Source organism: Polyodon spathula, unplaced genomic scaffold, assembly GCF_017654505.1.
Source record: "Polyodon spathula isolate WHYD16114869_AA unplaced genomic scaffold, ASM1765450v1 scaffolds_1585, whole genome shotgun sequence".
Taxonomy (NCBI): Eukaryota; Metazoa; Chordata; class Actinopteri; order Acipenseriformes; family Polyodontidae; genus Polyodon; species Polyodon spathula.
The window spans coordinates 146,623-166,572 of record NW_024473062.1 but is presented as its reverse complement, the minus strand read 5'-3'; the positions used below and the strand labels follow the sequence as shown (position 1 = coordinate 166,572).

At 41.6% G+C, this 19,950-nt stretch overlaps 1 protein-coding gene across 2 annotated transcripts; it reads right to left on the bottom strand.

Moving 5' to 3' along the window:
- Window positions 1-1,813: 1,813 nt before the first annotated feature.
- Window positions 1,814-18,658, bottom strand: LOC121309942 (ankyrin repeat domain-containing protein 34A). 2 transcript variants are annotated; one of them, XR_005948714.1, is made up of 2 exons: window positions 18,202-18,658; window positions 1,814-2,159 (listed from the first exon to the last, which is right to left on the bottom strand). XR_005948714.1 is itself a non-coding variant. In XM_041243137.1 (2 exons), the coding sequence occupies exon 2, from the start codon at window positions 12,935-12,937 to the stop codon at window positions 11,369-11,371; it is 1,569 nt and encodes a 522-aa protein (XP_041099071.1). In that variant the 5' UTR covers window positions 12,938-13,012; window positions 18,202-18,592; the 3' UTR covers window positions 9,043-11,368. The 2 variants fall into 2 exon arrangements, 1 of the variants encoding a protein (XP_041099071.1); XM_041243137.1 differs by lacking the exon at window positions 1,814-2,159 and adding an exon at window positions 9,043-13,012 and having other exon boundaries at window positions 18,202-18,592.
- Between the last annotated feature and the right edge of the window lie 1,292 nt (window positions 18,659-19,950).

The following is a 19,950-nucleotide window of genomic DNA, read 5'->3' as shown; positions in this document are numbered from 1 at the left end:
GTCCCAGCATCACGCTCCATCAATCAATCAATCGAGGGTCCCAGCATCACGCTCCATCAATCAATCAATCGAGGGTCCCAGCATCACGCTCCATCAATCAATCAATCGAGGGTCCCAGCATCACGCTCCATCAATCAATCAATCGAGGGTCCCAGCATCACGCTCCATCAATCAATCAATCGAGGGTCCCAGCATCACGCTCCATCAATCAATCAATCGAGGGTCCCAGCATCACGCTCCATCAATCAATCAATCGAGGGTCCCAGCATCACGCTCCATCAATCAATCAATCGAGGGTCCCAGCATCACGCTCCATCAATCAATCAATCGAGGGTCCCAGCATCACGCTCCATCAATCAATCAATCGAGGGTCCCAGCATCACGCTCCATCAATCAATCAATCGAGGGTCCCAGCATCACGCTCCATCAATCAATCAATCGAGGGTCCCAGCATCACGCTCCATCAATCAATCAATCGAGGGTCCCAGCATCACGCTCCATCAATCAATCAATCGAGGGTCCCAGCATCACGCTCCATCAATCAATCAATCGAGGGTCCCAGCATCACGCTCCATCAATCAATCAATCGAGGGTCCCAGCATCACGCTCCATCAATCAATCAATCGAGAAGGGGTCCCAGCATCACGCTCCATCAATCAATCAATCGAGGGTCCCAGCATCACGCTCCATCAATCAATCAATCGACAGGGTTCCAGCATCATGCTCCATCAATTAATCGAGGGTCCCAGCATCACGCTCCATCAATCAATCAATCGACCAATCGAGGATCCCAACATCACGTTCCACCAATCAATCAATCGACAGGGTTCCAGCATCACGCTCCACCAACCAATCAATCGACAGGGTTCCAGCATCACGCTCCACCAATCAATCAATCGACAGGGTTCCCAACATCACACTCCACCAATCAATCAATCGAGTGTCACAACATCACGTTCCACCAACCAATCAACAGGGTCCCAAATTCATTGCAAAGGTCCACTGCTGATCTGAAGCCTTCTTATCGAGGGCTGTGTAATCTAGCAAAAGTTGCAACAAATAAATGTGGGATTAATTATACAGTGATGGCAAGAGACTTGCCGGCTCCACTAAGCCAATTTCCATTTTCCTCTCTGCCAATTAACTGTTAAATGTATTTATAGCGGTTGAAGCCATTAAGGAGCTCAAGGCACATTGTGAATAATGCATATTTGTAATTACAATGAACAGAAACGTATCAGGTGACAGGTTAGTCGTTTGTCTTCCTTTTACAGTCTGGGCAGTGGTTTAGTGGTGAGAGACATGGAGCCAGCCAAGTTCTATTAAAAATATTTCTTCTAGTATGCGTGTGCTTCAATCAAACCTAGTTAATAAGGAAACTATTCAGAATACCATGCCAGTCTTAGCTGGTTTTCTCTGCCCTCTTAATCTATCAGTGCCAATTAAAAGAGAACTCATCATTTATATATTGTTAAACATAAAAGTCAGCGTGCAACTTACACAAAAATGGGGCTCCTTAAAAGCGTTTCTCTCTGATCGGCTCAGGAAGTTGAAACCTTGTAGTCAGCAGTGGTTTTATTTTGAAAATGTAATATATCAGTATTTCTTTTTTCTCGAGCCCAGCATTTGAACACTCAATTTTCTGCAGGGGGGTTATGTGTTTACTAATAACTAGACAGAACACTAAGCCAACTATTTATTTGTAATTGTGGAATTTTGTTGAATAAGAACAGTAACACAAATTATTGCGATGTTCAAAGACCAATAAATTAAAAACGAATTCACTAAAGTATGTTGTGTTATCACTGGCAGGTTTATTGACTGAATAGACGCTGAACTGTATACAGGGTCACACACACCGTATGGGTGAGGACAGATGGAACAGGTTCAGATATAAAGAAATTAGTGAAATTAAACCAGTTCTGTTTCTATGAAAATGTCTGGCACGTTCTTTGCTGAAATCCCAGTGTTGTCATTCACAGCTGAGCCCAAGCCTTGACAGATGAATGCTTTAGTATGCAGAAGCTGTTGTGGTTGGGCTCGGGGGAGATTAGCAATGGCATTTGTGCTGGCGCTGTCTCATTCCTCTCCGATAGAGTTTGGAATGAGGGGTGTTTCAGGATCAAGAGATGCTATCTTCTCTGCAATAAACCGTTCAACTGAAAGAAAAAAAAAGAAAATGAATTTGCTTTTGAGCCACTGTTGATAGCGCTGGTTGTGTGTGCACTCAGCCTGTACAGAGGCGCTGGTACTCAGAGATTACAGGGGGTGAGTGTGACAGGCTCTATTACCAGTCTTACATGGACACTTCACACTAGCAATGCTATAGCTGGTTAATTTCTCTTCTGTTGAAGATCCTTCAGCTCTTGTATTCTATTCTTCAATTCGGAATACGCAGACATTACAAAATCAGCCAGTGTCTTACAGAAGATCTGCCACTTTAGATCAAGCTTGTGTTTGGCTGGTAATCCACTCCTGTGCAGTAACTAGATGCTGCTGGCTCTTGCTAATGTAAAGACTGGCTAATCAAGCCTGCATGATATATGTCTATGGCATGCAACTGAACTCATAGTCAAAGGACCTCTGGAACTCAAAGATATGTTAACGGAAGTGAGGCTTGACTGAAATCTGTTAACCCTGGACAGAAAGTGCAGCACAGTTGGGAGTGAAGACAGCCTTAAAACAGACAGTTGATCCATCCTTGCATGACCTTCAATCCCAGGTCATGCATTTTTTACATTTAAAAAAGGGGGCTCTGTTTATTTATATCCTACTAATCATATTATTCGTCCTTCCCTACTCTTTCTAGCTACCTGTCGCTGTGCCCTGCTTGCCAGTCCATGAACCATTTCCTCACCCCGGAGGGAACAAGGATCTCCAGGATTTGATTCATTAATTATCTTCGCCTGTCTCTTCTCTGTGCTGGATTGCTCCCGGCAACTAGAGGAAATTCATTCAGACTCGACTCTGCGTCTTCTGCAGCTTCCAGAAACATTTAATCAGTACACCCCAGGAGCTTACAAACAGTGCATCGGAAAATGTCAATGAGACATTAGCAGCGCAAAAACATTAGGTGTTAGCTTAAAAAATAATTAAGAGGTTTATTTTTGGAGCCTGGAGGAAGGGCAACCCTTAGCCATGGATTCCCTAAGGTTTCTTCCCTTCACCTTGTGGATAAGCAGAGGGTTTTTCCATACCTGAGCGCCAGGCAGTTTAATTCTGCAATGTGGCGGAGGCATTGTCCTTTTCGTGGGAAGATAGCCCTAGGTGCCACTTGTCCTGCCCGCTGGTATTAGTCATTATCTAATGCATTCATCATAGTTTTGCCAGCACAGGGGCAGCTAACTAGCTCCAATGGGCAAGACCATGGGAACAAATTCAAATAGCAACGTAGTCATTTATGGGAATGCTTGTCTGTCAATTCAATAAATTGTTCATTTCCTTCTATTGGTGGATGTCTCCTGTTCAATTCTGTCCTCTACAATGCAAAAACTACACTTCAGACAGTCCAATGAGCGACCAGACTAGGACAGGACTGCTAAAGAAACATGAATAAACACAGGAGTCAAAGGTCAGGTTAATAAAACATTTAATTTTTTTTTTTTTGTCAAACACAAACCATAGCCTTTACGGATTTCAAATGCAAACAACTGCACACAATGGATTGTATGTGGATTGTATATTCTACTACTTAAAATAGACAAAAGTTACTGTTATAAAACAAAAGCTGTTATCTTAAACATATTTCATGAATCTGTTGTCCTTATTTTGTTTCAAGGCCAAATGTTATAAAAACTAGCAATCAACCACTATGAACACTAATGGTGATTTCTTGCCGGTTTTATATGGTTGCAATTGTTTTGGCCACGCAGAAAACCTGCCTTTGTATTTTCAAGGCCTCTGCTCTTTGTGTTCCATTTCTTCAAAAGTTAAAAGCCTTCACTCTCCAAAGCGAAGCACGGTTGCTAAGCAACATCGCCAAGAGACAAAAAGTTAATGTGAACAGATGTGCTCATATCCATCACAGCACAAAATATTATATAAACCTTTTGGACTTCAATAGAAAAACTCAACAGCATTTTTAAAATACACCGGCCAGCAAATTACAGAATGTAAGTAAAATTAGTAGAAAAGGACGCAGCTATAAGCTGTGTACAATTTAGTAGGGCTCTGCAGACATTATGATGACTTCTGCATGTTTATGTCAGTAGGTTTTAAATAAACCTTTTAAAATGGTTAATGTCACAAGAAAAGCTGCTTTTCTCTCGTTTGCCCTAATCCATACAAGCGAGTACCAATCAATAGCAATTGATTTCCGTGATCAGTGATTTAAAAGCTGTTTGGAAGGAATTGTGCTTTCACCTCGGATGCTGGCATTTTTAATGGCATACTGCCTGGAGAAGATGTTGTGCTGGAAGGTGTAATTGCTTTCCAGGTTTAATCAGAGGTTAAATCTTGCCCAGGACTACATTCCCACAATTCACTGTAGAGGTGATGCATTTCTATGGAAACGAGAAAAAAATTGAATCTAGAAGTGAAATCAAAAATATTTTGCATCAAATAGAAAAAGGTAGGACAAATCAAAAGCAGATAAAATAAGATGTTCTGTATTAATTCTCACTGGCATGCTGAATTCTGAATAGTCTGTAGATTTGGAGTCAGTAGAGTTCACGCAAATGGAATGAAAATACACCAGTGTTGATTGTTCTGCATTGTGTGCGGATATTCAGAGTGGCTATGTTAAATTACATTGTAGCGGGCTGAGCATTGCCTGGGTTTTGAACATTACAGTCAGGTCCTTGGCATTTGGAACGTTTATTTTGTTGTATGTTTGAGTGAAATAACATTGGTGCTATTTTGAGGACACTAAGAATAAGAGGTTGTACAGTAACCCTAACTAACCCTAACCCTAACCCTAACCCTAACCCTAACCCCAAACAATGGATAAAACCCTGTTTCCACACAAACAATGTGCTGTGAGCCTTTTAATGCCATTCTAGAATTCTTTGGCCAGGCAGCGTATTTATTCATCAGCAATTATTTTGTGTGTAATATATATATATATATATATATATATATATATATATATATATATATATATATATTACGCGCCTCTTCGTATCGTATGTACGCGGAGAAGCAAAATAGCATTGTGAAACGGAAAGAACCAGGGCTCCAAGTTTTCGGTTTTTGTTTGTGTTCACGCGACCATGTTTTGAGTCGATTGGGTCTCTTAATTAAACTGTTAATCACTGAACAAAGTCGCTTATTTTACCTTGATGTCCATATCGACTTGCGGATTCAGTTTACCCTTCTTTATTATTCAAACACAAGCGCAAGCATTGACGTTAATCACTTCCCCCAGATGCTGCTTTGACTTGCATTTCATTCTCACACTTGCCTGGGAACTAGACAGCTTCCAATGCGTTCATTTCGTGTTGTGTTCTTACTAACAGAATTTCACAGAATGTTCTCATAATTAGGGTGTAGCGGCTTAAGGCGTAAAGGCAAATTGTTAAAAGGGAAATAAACACGGAAAAATTCAAGCCATCCTTCTAAGAGAATGGAAACAATGTGATAGAAAAAATCCAGTTGTGCTGGCATTGCTTTCAGGATGCAATGAAGTACGCACTTGAAAGGTAGGCAGAGGCATTGAAATTTGCAAAGGACTGAAAATATTTTGCGCGACCTGAGACAGGCAGGCATTCGTTACTTTCACAATATAATTTGTTTTGTAAATGCATTATCTAAATGAATGTTATTAAATGACATCCTTTTGATCATATTATACCTTCTGGTTTTTACAACGCATGTAAGACAAACATAATTACAGGAAAGCACGTTATTTTAACAAATTGCTTTAAAATTATATATATATATATATATATATATATATATATATATATATATATATATATATATATATATATATATATATTCTTTAAAGTCACATGCTTATATGTGGAATAAGCTATATAAATCAGTACAGTGTTATTTTATTTTAGCATGATTATATCAGAATCTAAATCAATTTATGCGTTTAAAAAAATCACACCACAATTTCCTAACATTATAAAAATCCCATTTGCTTTGGACACAGTAATAATGTATTTTACCTTGTAGTACTTTATAGAAGATTGTATTTAACAGCAGCAATTCTAAATACAACATATACAGTACATTTCAATAGTTAAACAGTATTTCTAAATGTCATTTTTATGGTAAATCTCCATTACTCTGGGTTCTCTTGCTCCAGTTCTGTTCTCTTTATCTGTCGAAGTAAGCGCATTCCCTTGTTATGTATGGAGTTTGGTTCAGGGTAGTGTTTCTCCCGTATTGAGATGTTATCTTTATTATCTGCTCTCATCTGACTGAGTGCTGGGTCTGAAAAGCCTTCCTCAATCCATACAGATCAAGGGATAATGTGACCTTTCAACTGCCAGCCCCGCCGACTCTACATTCATTGTAGACAAGAGGGAGCAGGTGGGCTGGCCGAGTTGAATGGTGATGTCACAGGGAGCAAGCAGGACCGGCAGAGCTGACAGGTGATGTCACAGAGAGAGGGGGCGGGGTTGGCAGAGCTGACAGGTGATGTGACAGAGAGAGGGGGCGGGGCTGGCAGAGCTGACAGGTGATGTCAGAGAGAGGGGGCGGGGCTGGCAGAGCTGACAAGTGATGTCACAGAGAGAGGGGGCGGGGCTGGCAGAGCTGACAGGTGATGTCACAGAGAGAGGGGGCGGGGCTGGCAGAGCTGACAGGTGATGTCACAGAGAGAGAAGGCCGGGCTGGCAGAGTTGAACGGTGATGTCACATGATTTGAATTGACTAAGGATGGCTGTTCAGCTTTAGGGTTATCCAGACAGGTTCAAAGCCTGGTAAAGGCAGATTTTAATCAGTATTGGAGCAACATAACCCTGGAGCACACAGGATGATTGCAAACACTGTACAATGGTAAAAGGGGGGTGAGTAAGAAAGCAGTTCAAGTGACATGTGAAGATATTCACTGTGCAACCTGGCTTCCCAGATGACACTGCAAAGACATCCTTGCTCGACTCAAATCATGTGACAATGGGACCTATGAACAGAGCCCCTTTTCCTATGGGAATGCTTGGATCTGTTCTGCAATGCCTGAGCAAAAGACACCACAGATCTACTTCCCCTATTAAGTTGTGTTTAAATCCAGTCGGATAGCTATGTAACATGAATATAAATGTAAATTATGAAACTAGGAAACTAATTTCATCAAGTCTGATAATAACACGATGTGTTTCACCTTATTAAATTAAACAGGACATACCTTATCATTACAGCAGAGTGGGCCCGCTGTCACATGACTTGAATGGATCATACAAATGCAAATGTAAAAAGACAATTAAAATGACATTTAAGTTACTTTGTGGTTTGTTAGTTTTTTAAAACGTGTCAAACGGCACACTTGAATACTTCTGATAGAAGTATTTACAGGGAAAATTACCCGGACCGTGATTAAATCAAACGTGCGTTTGCTGCCATAAAAATGATTTCATTGTGGAATAGGCAGAGAAATACATTTTGGTTTCATTCAGGCCCTCGTTATCCTGCCAAAAGGATGGAGACTAGTGTTTATAAAATATATTTAATAAATACATAAATACATAAATAAATCTGTTCCTACTTTTCGTGTGGAACATTAGCACCTCTGTAATAAGAGTTCATTAATATTTAATAAATTAGAAGGATCTTTGATCCATGTAGAGTGTTATTAAGGAACTATTATTTAAAGCAAATCTATAGCAGGCAGATTTGCAATCTGGTATCTGTACGGTTCACAATGTCTCACAACGCAAATCTGCAAAACTACCTTTTTTTCTTTCTTCCTGTTGTAATGGTCCTAAGTCCATAATACAATCCTAGGGGACATTCAAATCAGAGAATGCTATCAGAGTTAAACAGCTCGCCCACATCAGAGAAATAAAGCACTTTAAATGGATTACAGCTGTTCATTAATTCATGCAAGACATTTTCACTCTCCTCGCAAAAACTTACAATGTGTTTAGGTCTTACTAAATTCGTAATTTGCATTTGAATTTAATGAATCTCTTTAGCACTCCAGTTGTCATAGTAACAATAATGTGCATAATTTCTGCTTTAATCCACCAATTAGATAATACAAAAAAAAAAAACTATAAGAAAATATATTTCAATATTTAAGAGTACTAAAGGGGTACTAATAATATATTTAGTTTTATACAGCGCCTTTCATAGTGGACCATCATCACGAAGCGCTTTACAGAGGCAGGCTGTGGGCTGTGCATTATATGCAGAGTCACTTCCAATAGGACATTGATTTAGCATCTCACCCGCAGGACGGAGCACAAGGAGGTGAAGTGACTCGCTCAGGGTCACACAGTGAGTCAGTCAGTGGCAGAGGAGGGATTTGAACCGGAGACCTGCTGGTTACTTTATCCACTCGACCACAGTCGGAAGTCTTGGGTGAAATGTTCTAAACAAGCCCAATGCTATTTTCGACTTTTTTAGGGAACGCTATGTGGCAGCAATTTTACTTTGCGATTTAAGCGTCGATGAATATGCATTTGGGGGCCTGCATAAATTAGCAAAAAAGGGGGCGGAGATAATGCAGATGAGGGTTCTCAAATATTCTAATGAGCTGTACGAAAGCTCCCGGCATTCACAATCGCATCAGTTTCTTAAGAACTTTTGAAAGCACGTTTTTAACAGTCGCAATTGCTGCTGGCATTTCCCAGTCCGCCTTTTCTCGTGCGTTGCCAGTTCTGCTCAATGCATTTTTGAGGTGAACAAATTGAAAACAAATTTCGATGACATTTCTGGTTTCCTCAACGCGTTGGGGGCAAGAGACTGCACACGTGTGCCGCCAACCCCTCCAGCTCATTCTAACCCCAGCCACAGCCTATCCAAAACCTACCCAGCATACTTAAAACACATTAGTGTTATTTCAGTGCAACAATTTACATTTAAGATGCATTGAGCACTATAAATGTGTGTGTGTGTGTGTGTGCGATTTTATTGTATTGTTTTTAATAATTATTGTTTTTATGTCGGTTTAGGGAGGGGCTGCTGTATGATTATGAAAAGCTTTTTGGGGGTGAAGGTGGGGGTCCCCACTATGGAATCTGATGAGATCTCGCTAAGAAGAAGTAATATTTAAATTAGCGTGGCTGTCTTCGTTAACGTTGTCTCTTAGTACACACGGCATTGCTAAGTGTCACAACAAAAAATTCAATTGCGGTAGACTTGCGCTGCGACTGGCCCATCTTAGCACACCCACCCCACAATGTTATGATCAGCAGCAAAAACATCAGATCTGCCTGCCTTGTCCAATTCCTAAAATCACATGGCTGTGAACAGGCAAGCACCCGCAGAGAGCCCTGGCACTGAACTTTGCGTCCTGCGAGTAAGCGGCTTCCTTCGAATGAGTTTCTGAGTGACCGTTTAACGTGCTGCTGGACCCGGAGAGCCTCACAGGCTGGGCTTTCCTTATACAGTAGGGCACAACTGCATTGTTAGGTTGGCAAAAAAAAGTACATTTACTTTCCTGTTTTCAATGTGCCTCTTGGCTTTGCTGTCAACATCAAAATGATATTTATTTTTTGCGTTTGCACTTCATAGGAAAAACGATCTTTGTTAGATCTTGTGTTGGTTGATTTGTGTTATGCAAATGTTTTGGATAACGCTTTCTTCATTATACAAGCCAAATTGCCTACTTGATTAACCCTTTTGAAGGTATGAGTTATTTGATTTGTTAACACTTTTTCATGCATTGGCTGGTGCAGCCATGTCATAGTCTCTGGCAGGATCAGAAGCAGGCTTGTTGGGAAAGATATTTCTCCTTTATTCTGCTTTATTCAAAACACACTGTAATTGAACAAAACAAAAAAGATAACGCAGAACTGGAAGCGATTATTTAAAAGTGGGTGACAGCTATTGTACACACATATCAGGCATCCTACTCTAAATTAAGCCTATGCAAACTAACGTCTGTATACATCTGTGAATAGTCTGCTAGTAGCGACTAATCAAAATAGAAGCATTACCCTGCAACCAAATTACTGTTACACATCACAAGTTAACCCTAATCGAGTCAGTGCATGTGTTGCAAACCCCAGAAATGCCACCCAACCTTCGGTGGCACTTCAAGACCGTCCCTCACACTGCCCAGCTGAGCTCTATAATAGTTTTGAATTAGAGATCCTGTATAATAATTACAAATTTATATCTTATTACAATCAATTAAGTAGCCAATGCTGTTTATTTTTGATGTCTTGCACATCCCTACTGAAAAGGCACCCTTTCTGTAATTGCACAGCAACATGTGTATAAAGCATCATTAATGCCACTTAAAAATGAATAACATATTTGACTGTCACTTCATCAAAAAAACTGCAAAATACAAATAAATACCACAACGAATAATTGAAAACTGATCTTTGACTAGAATAAAGTGTTGTTATTTGGTACCAGCGACCAACACCTTAATCAGCTCAGTTCTTAGTTTAACCCTTTTTAAAATACCAGCTGAGAAACTACCATCATCCTGTTTAAGCTGAGCTTGCAAGAAATGACAGTTAAGTGGCAACGAAGGGGAAACGAAGGGGTCAGATCGGTCAACTGATGTCCTACTCCTAATCACCCAGTACAGAAGGTGCAGTAGCACTTAACTTTGGTTTGTTTTTTGTGTGTGTTTTATTTCAAAGCTGTCTCCCTTCTTGAAGTCTGCTTTCAACTATGTCAAAGCTTGAGTCAAACACAAAACTATATGGGGCTTCAATCACCTTGACCATTTTAGTGTTATTCTCCATTCCTAAATTAAGCTTGGATATAAACTGCTCAATTTCTCCTTCCTGTACCAGAAGCGGCATCTGTGCTATGGTTAAGCACAATTGGAAAGCTACACTTTGGGAAGCAAAACAACAATGTAAATGAAAGAAAAAGGGATCCCCTGTTTGCCATTTTAAAGCACGTGGGGGGACTATGCCTCAAGATGAAAGACGAGGAATGTATTTACTGAATCTAATCTGAATGGAATGCAACAAAGCAAGGTGACGAGCAAATCAACAGCCATCACAGAAGGAAGCAAAATCGAATGTAACAAAGATCCAGCGTTTTAGACCATGCCCGATCGTTGCTTTTAAATCAATCAAAATGTGAATTATTGAGTGGAGTTCAGAACTTGAAAAACACCACGGAAATGACAGTGACAGTGACCAGGATACTGATGGAAAATGAGACACAAAGAAAAGGACGCACAGCTTCAATATATTGAAATCATTGTACTATATTCTTTTTTTGCTTTTGTTAAATTTGGCCCGTCTTCTGTCGCGTAATCTGGATATCTTTCCCGTCTTCACCCTCAGTCCCCGGTGAACTCGATCATCTTCTTGGCCAGGATGTCCTGGAAGTTGGAGAGCTGCTTCATCTGCTCCGTCTGCATAGAGTGACGCCTCAGCAGCTTCTTCTTGTGCCTGGGCTCTTGTTTCGGGGAGCTGGGGGCCACCGGCACCAGGATTTTATGACTAGAGTGGACCGGGGAGGGGGGGTTTCCATTTTCTCGGATGTCAGGGATGGGGCGGTGAGGGTTGACATTGAGAGGGGGCAGGAATCCCGGACGGGTGTGAGAAATGCGGTCCAGCAGCAGTGTGCCGGACCCCCTTCGTTCCAGGAGCCCCGGGGGTCTGCGTCGTACGGTGATGGGAGATACAGAATTGGGAATGTTCTCTAGGGATTCCCGGGAGGAACTTGTGAGCAGGGAGAGGGGGGATGTGTTGTACTTCCGGCGTTCCGCGGAAACCCGTCCCGAATCGGGTGACCCGGGGATGGATTCTGGACACAGGTGCGTATCCGACTCGTAGTGATCCATCCGGGTGAGTCTGGGGTGTGCCAGCGTGCGGACGTTGGCTGGTACGACACCACACGTGGTGGAGCTGGTCTCCTGAGATTCTGGCGCCGTGTTTCTCCGGTAGAGCAGCTGGTGCTGCTGGACCTTATCTGCCCACGAGGATCCGTGAAGGACGGCAGAATCTTCGGAACAAGAGCGATCTATGAGTTTTGGCGAGGAAGGGTCGTGGGTTTCGATGCTGTGCCTCCTGGAAAGGGTGGGTCGGCTGGAGATGCTCAAGCCGTTTAGCTCCGAGATAACGTTCTCCTGCTGCTCCTGGGTTGCCTTGCTCAGCACGGAAGGAGCTACTAGACCCCAGGGCTCTGAGTTGAGCCTTTTGAGGTGCTTCCTTGGAGGCACGGCTCTTTTCTCCCCTGGAGGGCGAGCAGACGGCAAGGGGAGGGCGGAGGTAAGAGCAAAGCTGAAGATATCTTCCTTCTCCTCCTTCTCACTTCCTGAGGACGCATAAGTTCGGATTTCCACGTCAGAGGGGGACATACAGGAGGTGGGAGAGAGCTTGTCTTCAACTCCAGGAGAAGGCGGAGAGTTGAGGTACTGCTTGGTCTTTTTGGTGCCCGAGGGCGAAGTGTCTGTCGTTATGATGATCACCTCTTTGCCTTTAGCCTTGCAGGCATCCAGGAGCACTTGCAGAGTGTCTCGATCTCCCTTATTAATAGCATACACCAGTGCTGAAGACCCAGAGTAGTCTTTCATGCTGGGGTCGGCACCATACTCAAGCAACATGGCCACCACATCCTTGCCACATTGTTCCGCACAGGCGTGCATCAAAGCTGTCTGCCCGGATTTGTCTGGGATGTTGGGGTCTGCCCCCTTCTCAAGCAGGTACTTTATCATCTTCTGCCGGCTTTGGGGGTCCTCGTAGCCTGCCAGGCAAGCGGCCACGATTGGGGTCTGTCCTCGTTCATTGCCCTCATTGATGTAGGCCCCTCCTTCCAGTAGCAACCTGGTTAGCCTCAGCTTGCCCTGGAACACGGCCTTCAGGAGGGCGTTCCCCTCCGTCTGGAGGACTCCACCGTCTCCCATGGCAAGTCAAGCCCTCACTTCTTCCTGGGCTTCATCGCAGAGGAAAGCACATTCGTCAGCGGAGAAGTGGTGATCCTGGAACACAAACAGGTCAATAGCCTTCAAAATCTTAAAGGAGAGATAATAGAGCTTATCATATCAAGCAAAACAATCTCTGGCTCCCCTTCCTTTCCTGTTAATAGGTTGGTTCTTTGCTGGTATTTTGCGCTTCAGTTTGAAATGTGCAGATGTTTGAAAGACAACACAATGTTTCCTGGTACCTTGTCGCTATGGGTTACGGTTCAAACTCACACCAGTTTTCGAGCTGTAATTGGTGACAAAAGGGGGCTTATTCTGAATTAATGTAAAAAGTGAAGAAAAATATCTTTAAAAAAAAACATTTTAATTGTATTCCTTTCTTTTAAATTCCCTGTTGGCCTCGTATTTCACTGTAATCAACTTCAGTCCTCAAGGGCCATTCCACATCAGGTTTTAAAGGACATCAATGAAACAATTAACAGATTCAAATCTGAAGAGAAGTGTTATCGGTTCAATTATGCAATAAAGGGTATGGTAACAAATATCTGAGCTACAGTCGCCCTCACTGGGCACCACTGTGTTAAAACATATCAATGCAGGCTGCTTCCTTCAGGTCATCTCTAACCCAAAGCGTAGCACTGAAGAATCTGCAAGGAGCGACTGATACATTTTCTAAACTAATATCATAAATTGTCAATCGAATTTCCCATACTTTGTATGTGCTTTAAGTGAGATCTAAAAACCCACAAAACATCTCAAGTGAATAGTCATTTCCTCACATTAAGTTATGAAAATATTGTTCTAATATTTTGCACTAAATCTTGTAATAGAAATACGGTAGTGATAAGATATAGTTGAGCAACCATCCCTTAAATCCATAATTAAACCCATTTTAAATCTGTGTGGTCCGGGCGCCAAGTCTTCTTTCAGAAACGCATTTGTCCTGCAGGTCAAAGTAAAACGAGTTTGACTGTCTCAGCATTGGACCACAAAACATCAGCATAATTCCATGCAGTTACATAAGAGCAGAAGAAAACTTACAAACGCCTAAACTCATCCAGTTCCTACTAGCTGATTGATCTCAAAAACCTTTTGGATCAAAGCGATTCTGCCTCAACAAACATGACCGTGTAACCCAATCCTTGCCCTCACCACTCTCGCTGTGAGGTCTTGTCCTAAGTCTGTCTCCACTTGAGTTCCAACTGTGTGTTCTCTGGTCCTGGTTTCTGTACTGTGCTTAAAGTATTGATTATGATTGACCCTTTGCGGTCCAATGTCGGACCAGGACCGACATTACAATTTTCCCTTTCCAGTCCGATGTCGGACCCAGTCCGACGTCATCAAAAAGACGTCAAACACAGGTCTCTAGTTAGTTTTTCTCAGGAAAAAGCCAAGAAAACCTTTCAATGGCCGAGTGAGACCGATAGGAGCAGAATGAAGCCGAAAAAAAGGGCGTATCTGATAGCCCCATGCACCACAGAGATAACACGGCCATAACAAAGGAGGTAGCTGCTTCTGCATCCAGCGCTCAAAGAACATCACAGACATTTGCAGAGCTTTATGAGATGTTATAGTAATAAAATAACGACTCGGATCGCATTATTGAGGAGTTTGGTGATAAAACGAGTGATCAGGAGAGGATTTATCAGTATGCACGTCTATAAAGAGGTATGTGAAAAATACAGCAAGCAAGGGGTGGGGCTTGGCTGGAGATGCAGTACTGAGTGTCCTTTTGCGATTCAGCGCCTTTTAAACCTGTTTTACTCAGAAAATATTTTAAACAGCGCGTGTAAAATAAACAGCGCGTGTGAAAATAAATTGACAGACTGTGAATGGCAGGGCGTGTTCAAGTGAGGATTCTCTCTTTCCTGCAGAGCTGTGAGGGGAGGCTCTTACGAGGGTCTGCAAACCCAAGGATGAAAATTAAAAAATAAATCAGACCTGATGCCCTTTATTAATAAAAACATTTTTTTTTTTATAGTCCTTGTTAATCATGTTACAAGCAAATCGCCCGGCTTTGAAGGCAGTCTAATCCTCCCTGCGTTATAATCTATCATTTTTATTATCATTTGTATTGCTTTTGGAGCCACGCCACCCCCTGCAATTAAAGCAGCACAGAAACAATCCACTGAAGAGGTTTCCTTTCTTATACACACAGCCTGCAATGATATGTGGGCGGCTGGTTGATGCCACTTAGAAGAATATTGCCCACGTCTTCAGTCACTACCTGACATACTTAATAGATTGCTGGATTTGAGATGTGCCAGTTATTTTGAAGAGAAAATAGCTTTAATATCGTGTGGTGTTTGCAATCATGCTGAGTGGTGCTCCAGTATTGAGATCTTCTATAAATCTGGCTTTGGACTTGCCTGGAGAATCCTGCATGCTGAATTGAGCAGCATTCCATGCAAACTGTTCTTCTTGCTATTAAAAGTAAAAAGCAATGATTACCCAACCATATTTGCAATCAGCTAAATACAATACAACTCATCTTTCTGAGTGGGTGTTTACAGTGTCAAATTATTGGGTTGAAACAGTGACAGTTTGTAAAATCTATCCCTCAGCATGCTTTATAAATTGTTAGTGTGGGATCTGTGTGGTTTGGAAGCTGCATTCTTAAAGTAATTTCAGGTAATATCATATTTCATTACAGTTCACTCATTACATAGATCTCAAATGTTCCGTTTTGAAAGAGGCAAACGTATTTAATTTCAAAGCAGGCATAAATCTGTGTTTCTTTCAAAACTGCACATTTGCAAACCTTGCAGCTGTGTAAAATTGCTAAGTGTAATGCCATACATGCATACATACATTTTGAAAAGAAAAATACGACAATAACGCGGAAGGTGAAGCATGAAACACAAATTGACAGCTACTCATTTTGACGGGTTCTGTTCGTGTTGTAGCAATCAGGCTTAAAATGTTTGCAGTGAAAGATAACTACAAACTTCTTAAACTGAGAATGTGATCCGTCAAAAGCAGCAAAATGCATCTCTATTACCATAACCCCACCTGATGTTGTTTTTTGCTGTGATGCGTCAGAAGCACTAATAGCGTTTATCTGTGAAAATATACACGCAGGGAGAAGAAAAATGCTAGCTCAACATGGGAGCAATTTATAAATAAAAAATAACATTTGAAGCTGCTATTAATATTAATATGTCAATATGTTGCGTTCTGTATACAGCATGCCACAAGTGAAGAATCTGCCACTCTGTATAACAAAAGATGACGCGAGTGGAGTGTGCTTCATTCTGGGATGCTGCAAACAGCAACTGAAGCTCCCTGAATTCTTCCCGCTGAACTGGCTCACAATCCGAGAGGTGAGGGTGATAGCTGTCCATTATAAATTCACTCATAACCCCCACCTCATGCAAAGACAGGGGTTACAGTTTTGTTCAATGGCTTTCAGCACCCCCACCTTAAAAATTGTGCCTGTGTCACTGTTGAGTGGGAGGTAAATAAATGAGTAAAGCTGAAATTACAGCGAGCTAAAATATATCTAGCGGATTCACGGCTTAGTCATTCAAAGGGGGTTCTAGAAACATATATAGATTCATTGCTAGGTAATAGAGATGTAGATAAAAAGGCTATTTTCAGAAAGGCAATTCTCATTTGAATAATTATTGATGCCACCACACTTCTCTATGAAAACAATTCACATATATAATATATAACGGATAACTAGAAGCTACACAGTGTTTTAAAAAAAAAAAACACCTGCCAAAGCACTGTCAATAGGGAGTTGCAAAGCCATTGGCGCCTGGAATGGAACTCGTTCAATGTGGTAGTCTGCAAGGTGTGTGGAAGGATAGGTGACTAGCTGGCCTATGAGGAAATCTGTGATCGGGTATCAATCAATCAAGCTTTATTTTCTATAGCGCCTTTCATAGTGGACCACCATCACAAGATTAACAAGAAAATCCATAATATTTTAAATACAGAGAAATGCATAACACATGATATACTATATCTACAGCTAAGTCTGTTCTCTAAAATCACTTTTGAGACATGAGATACCAGGAAGGACGTGCGACCGAGTCTATCAGATGCTCTGCTTAGCTGTGGTGATATAAACGCGTTTGATGCAGGAATGCAAATTTACACAAGCAGTCGCTTGCTTCCACAAACGCGTGTGCTTCATATCACAGGTGTGTTAGGTCAATGGCTGTAGATAAGTCAGTATAAGAATACAATATATAAAGCTGTAAGGTATCTCTCTGGTGTGATCGTTTAGCTTTGCCTATTTAAATGATCTCCTCAAAAGTAAATGCTTACTAATACAAAAAAAATCACACAAAAAAATGTTTTCTACAGCCTAATACGCAGGTATATATTATTCTGCATTGAACCCATGTATGGAATGCGTGAAACTATTAACTCTAGCAGCATATCGTTGTGTTTTATACGTGCACTGTAAAACACACATATTGTTCTCACACAACAGACACAAAGGAAACGCGGAGTCTTAATAACACCACATGAGAAAGCCTGCGTTTTAGGAGGAAGGTATCAAATTGATTACATTTAGTTCCATAAATCGAATCCATAATTATAGATAGATAGATAGATAGATAGATAGATAGATAGATAGATAGATAGATAGATAGATAGATAGATACTATTCTGTATTTGGCTATTTCAGTTGAATAAACCATTCGGTTTAAGATAACATCAAATGCCGGTAGCATCTACTAATGCAGTAGTATTCATATTGCAAATAAATACCCATTGTTGTATATATTAAAATATATTTTTTTAAAAAACAGTAATATGTATAGAATGACTAAGACAAGACCAACTTTTATTTAAAAAAAAAAACAAAATGTAAATATACACAACGATGCAATAAAGCTTTTCTATTACGTTTTCCAAGTTCATAAATGTAGAGTTTGTAAACAGAATTGTAATATGAGTGTCTGTTAATTGAAAGTTGGATAATCCTTAAATAAATCAATGTATTTCTTCTCGGGTCTTTTAGAAGTAGCAGTACAGGAATGCAAAAACGATCAATCCCGGCAGAATAACTGCATTGATCCGCTTCACAGCAGTGCAGCATACCGTTTCAGATATGCAATGCCCGTCCGTTTAGAAATTGGGTTTAATTCTAGTAATGAAATGTGCGTTGTTTTTTTTTTTTTAAATATATGTATTTCTGTTTAATTATATAAATGTATTGCACGTTCTTTTTTTGTTGTTTTTAAATACATGTATTTGTGTTCAATTCTATTTAGAAAATGCCTTACCGTACACGTTTGTTGATTGCGGGGTTTTTTTTTTCTTCTCGTTTTCATTGGCCGTGCTGGTTTTATCTGCAGCTGCAATGCCCAGATCTGGGATCGGGTTTAATCAGATACCACTCCGTGGCAATTTTTGCTCGATGACTATGCTACATATGCGGAGTTTTCTCCCCATCCCTGGCTAGTGAAGCAGGCAAGCGGGCTGGAGTTCGTGTCTGCGGGGGAGGGAGGGAGGTGGGTAGCTGGTGGTAGCGTTGGAGTTGATGCAGTTCGTTTGTAGCTGTGAAGCAATGTGTTTGCTCGATTGGGAGTTACAGCTAATCTAACTTGGCTTAACCCATTCCCCTGCGAGCCAGCCTGGAGCAGGAGCCTCACATCGTTCACCGGGGCTGCAAAACGACACTGTAGCCAACACCAGCATTGGCTCAAAGCGTCATTTCTCACAGATTGGAGGGCATTTTTGTCCCCCCAGTATATATAACTCCCTTGAAAGGCAAACACTTTTTAAATCTAACAAAATAAGAAAAACAACTTGTCTTCATTTATTTTTATTTTCTTCTTTTAAAAAAAAAAGTTAATTGAAGACTGGAGAAAGGCTTTTAGTCTTGTGTATACAGGTGCAAGATAGTATTCAGGCACTTGGTCAGATCCACAGAGTTTGCACAAGATCTTGTAAAAGCAAACTGCGATTATACAAAAAAAGAATCGCGCTGGTGATCTTTGACTTTTGCGCAAGATACATCTGCAGATTGCTTGGGCTGCATAGCAGAGTGTTGACTGCAGGATAAGCTGGTTTTACAGACTGGTTTCATACAGTAAATTGAAGTCTACAGCATAGAATCTGAAACAGAAATAACAAGGTCAATTATTTATGTTTTATGACGCGGCGGTAGCCGGCCGTTCAAAGGTGACCAGGTATCCCTCCGGGTCATCCTCCGTTGTCATCTTATGCGCCCGCTTTTTAGGGGGAACCGTCACGGGTCCTGTTGGTAGTTGGGGTGCGTTTGTCGATCAGCGCCACGCACCTCTCCTCTCTCTTGCTCTCCGCCTCCTCTCTTCTCTGATCCAGTGCTTCCATAGTCCCGTTGCTGTCTCCACATGTGGCAAAGTGGTTTGTGGTGCACAGGTGCAGTGGTGATTCGGTGCTCAGGAATGATAGACACAAAGCAGCTGTTTATTTGCTGGCAAATAATAACTAATGGCTCCTCACAATGATGTGTATCGCTCAGGCAAACCACGGGGTTCAGTCCCCAATAATAACACACTAAACAAGACCCACTCAAAGACAACACAGTCACAAGCCCAGAGTGAGTGCTCTTCGTGAAAGTGGTGGTTTACAGGGTTATTCGTGTACAATGGTGAAGTGGAGTCTGGGTTTAATTGCTGGCGGTTTTGCTACAGCTATGGTCCTTTCAGTAACCATAACGAAGGAACAGATTACATCGTCACCCCCCCCCCCCCCCCCCCCCCCCCCCCCCCCCCCGTTATACCCTTAGTCACGCCCCCTGCGATAGCTAGTTCAATCACATCTCCTCCAATCCATGACTGACACATCGCGTAGCGCATTAAGGCGATGAGACTCTGCCCCTTTCTTGGATGGCTGGCTTCCGACTGATCCTGGAATGCCAGACCATCCAGTAGGAGGCGCACTGTTCCTGTTACACAGCGCCCCCACAGGTCAGGAGGGAGATTGCTGACTAGGAGTTTTGTTGCGTTAATTTCTTTATTGCATTTATATAGCGCTTTTTATACAAA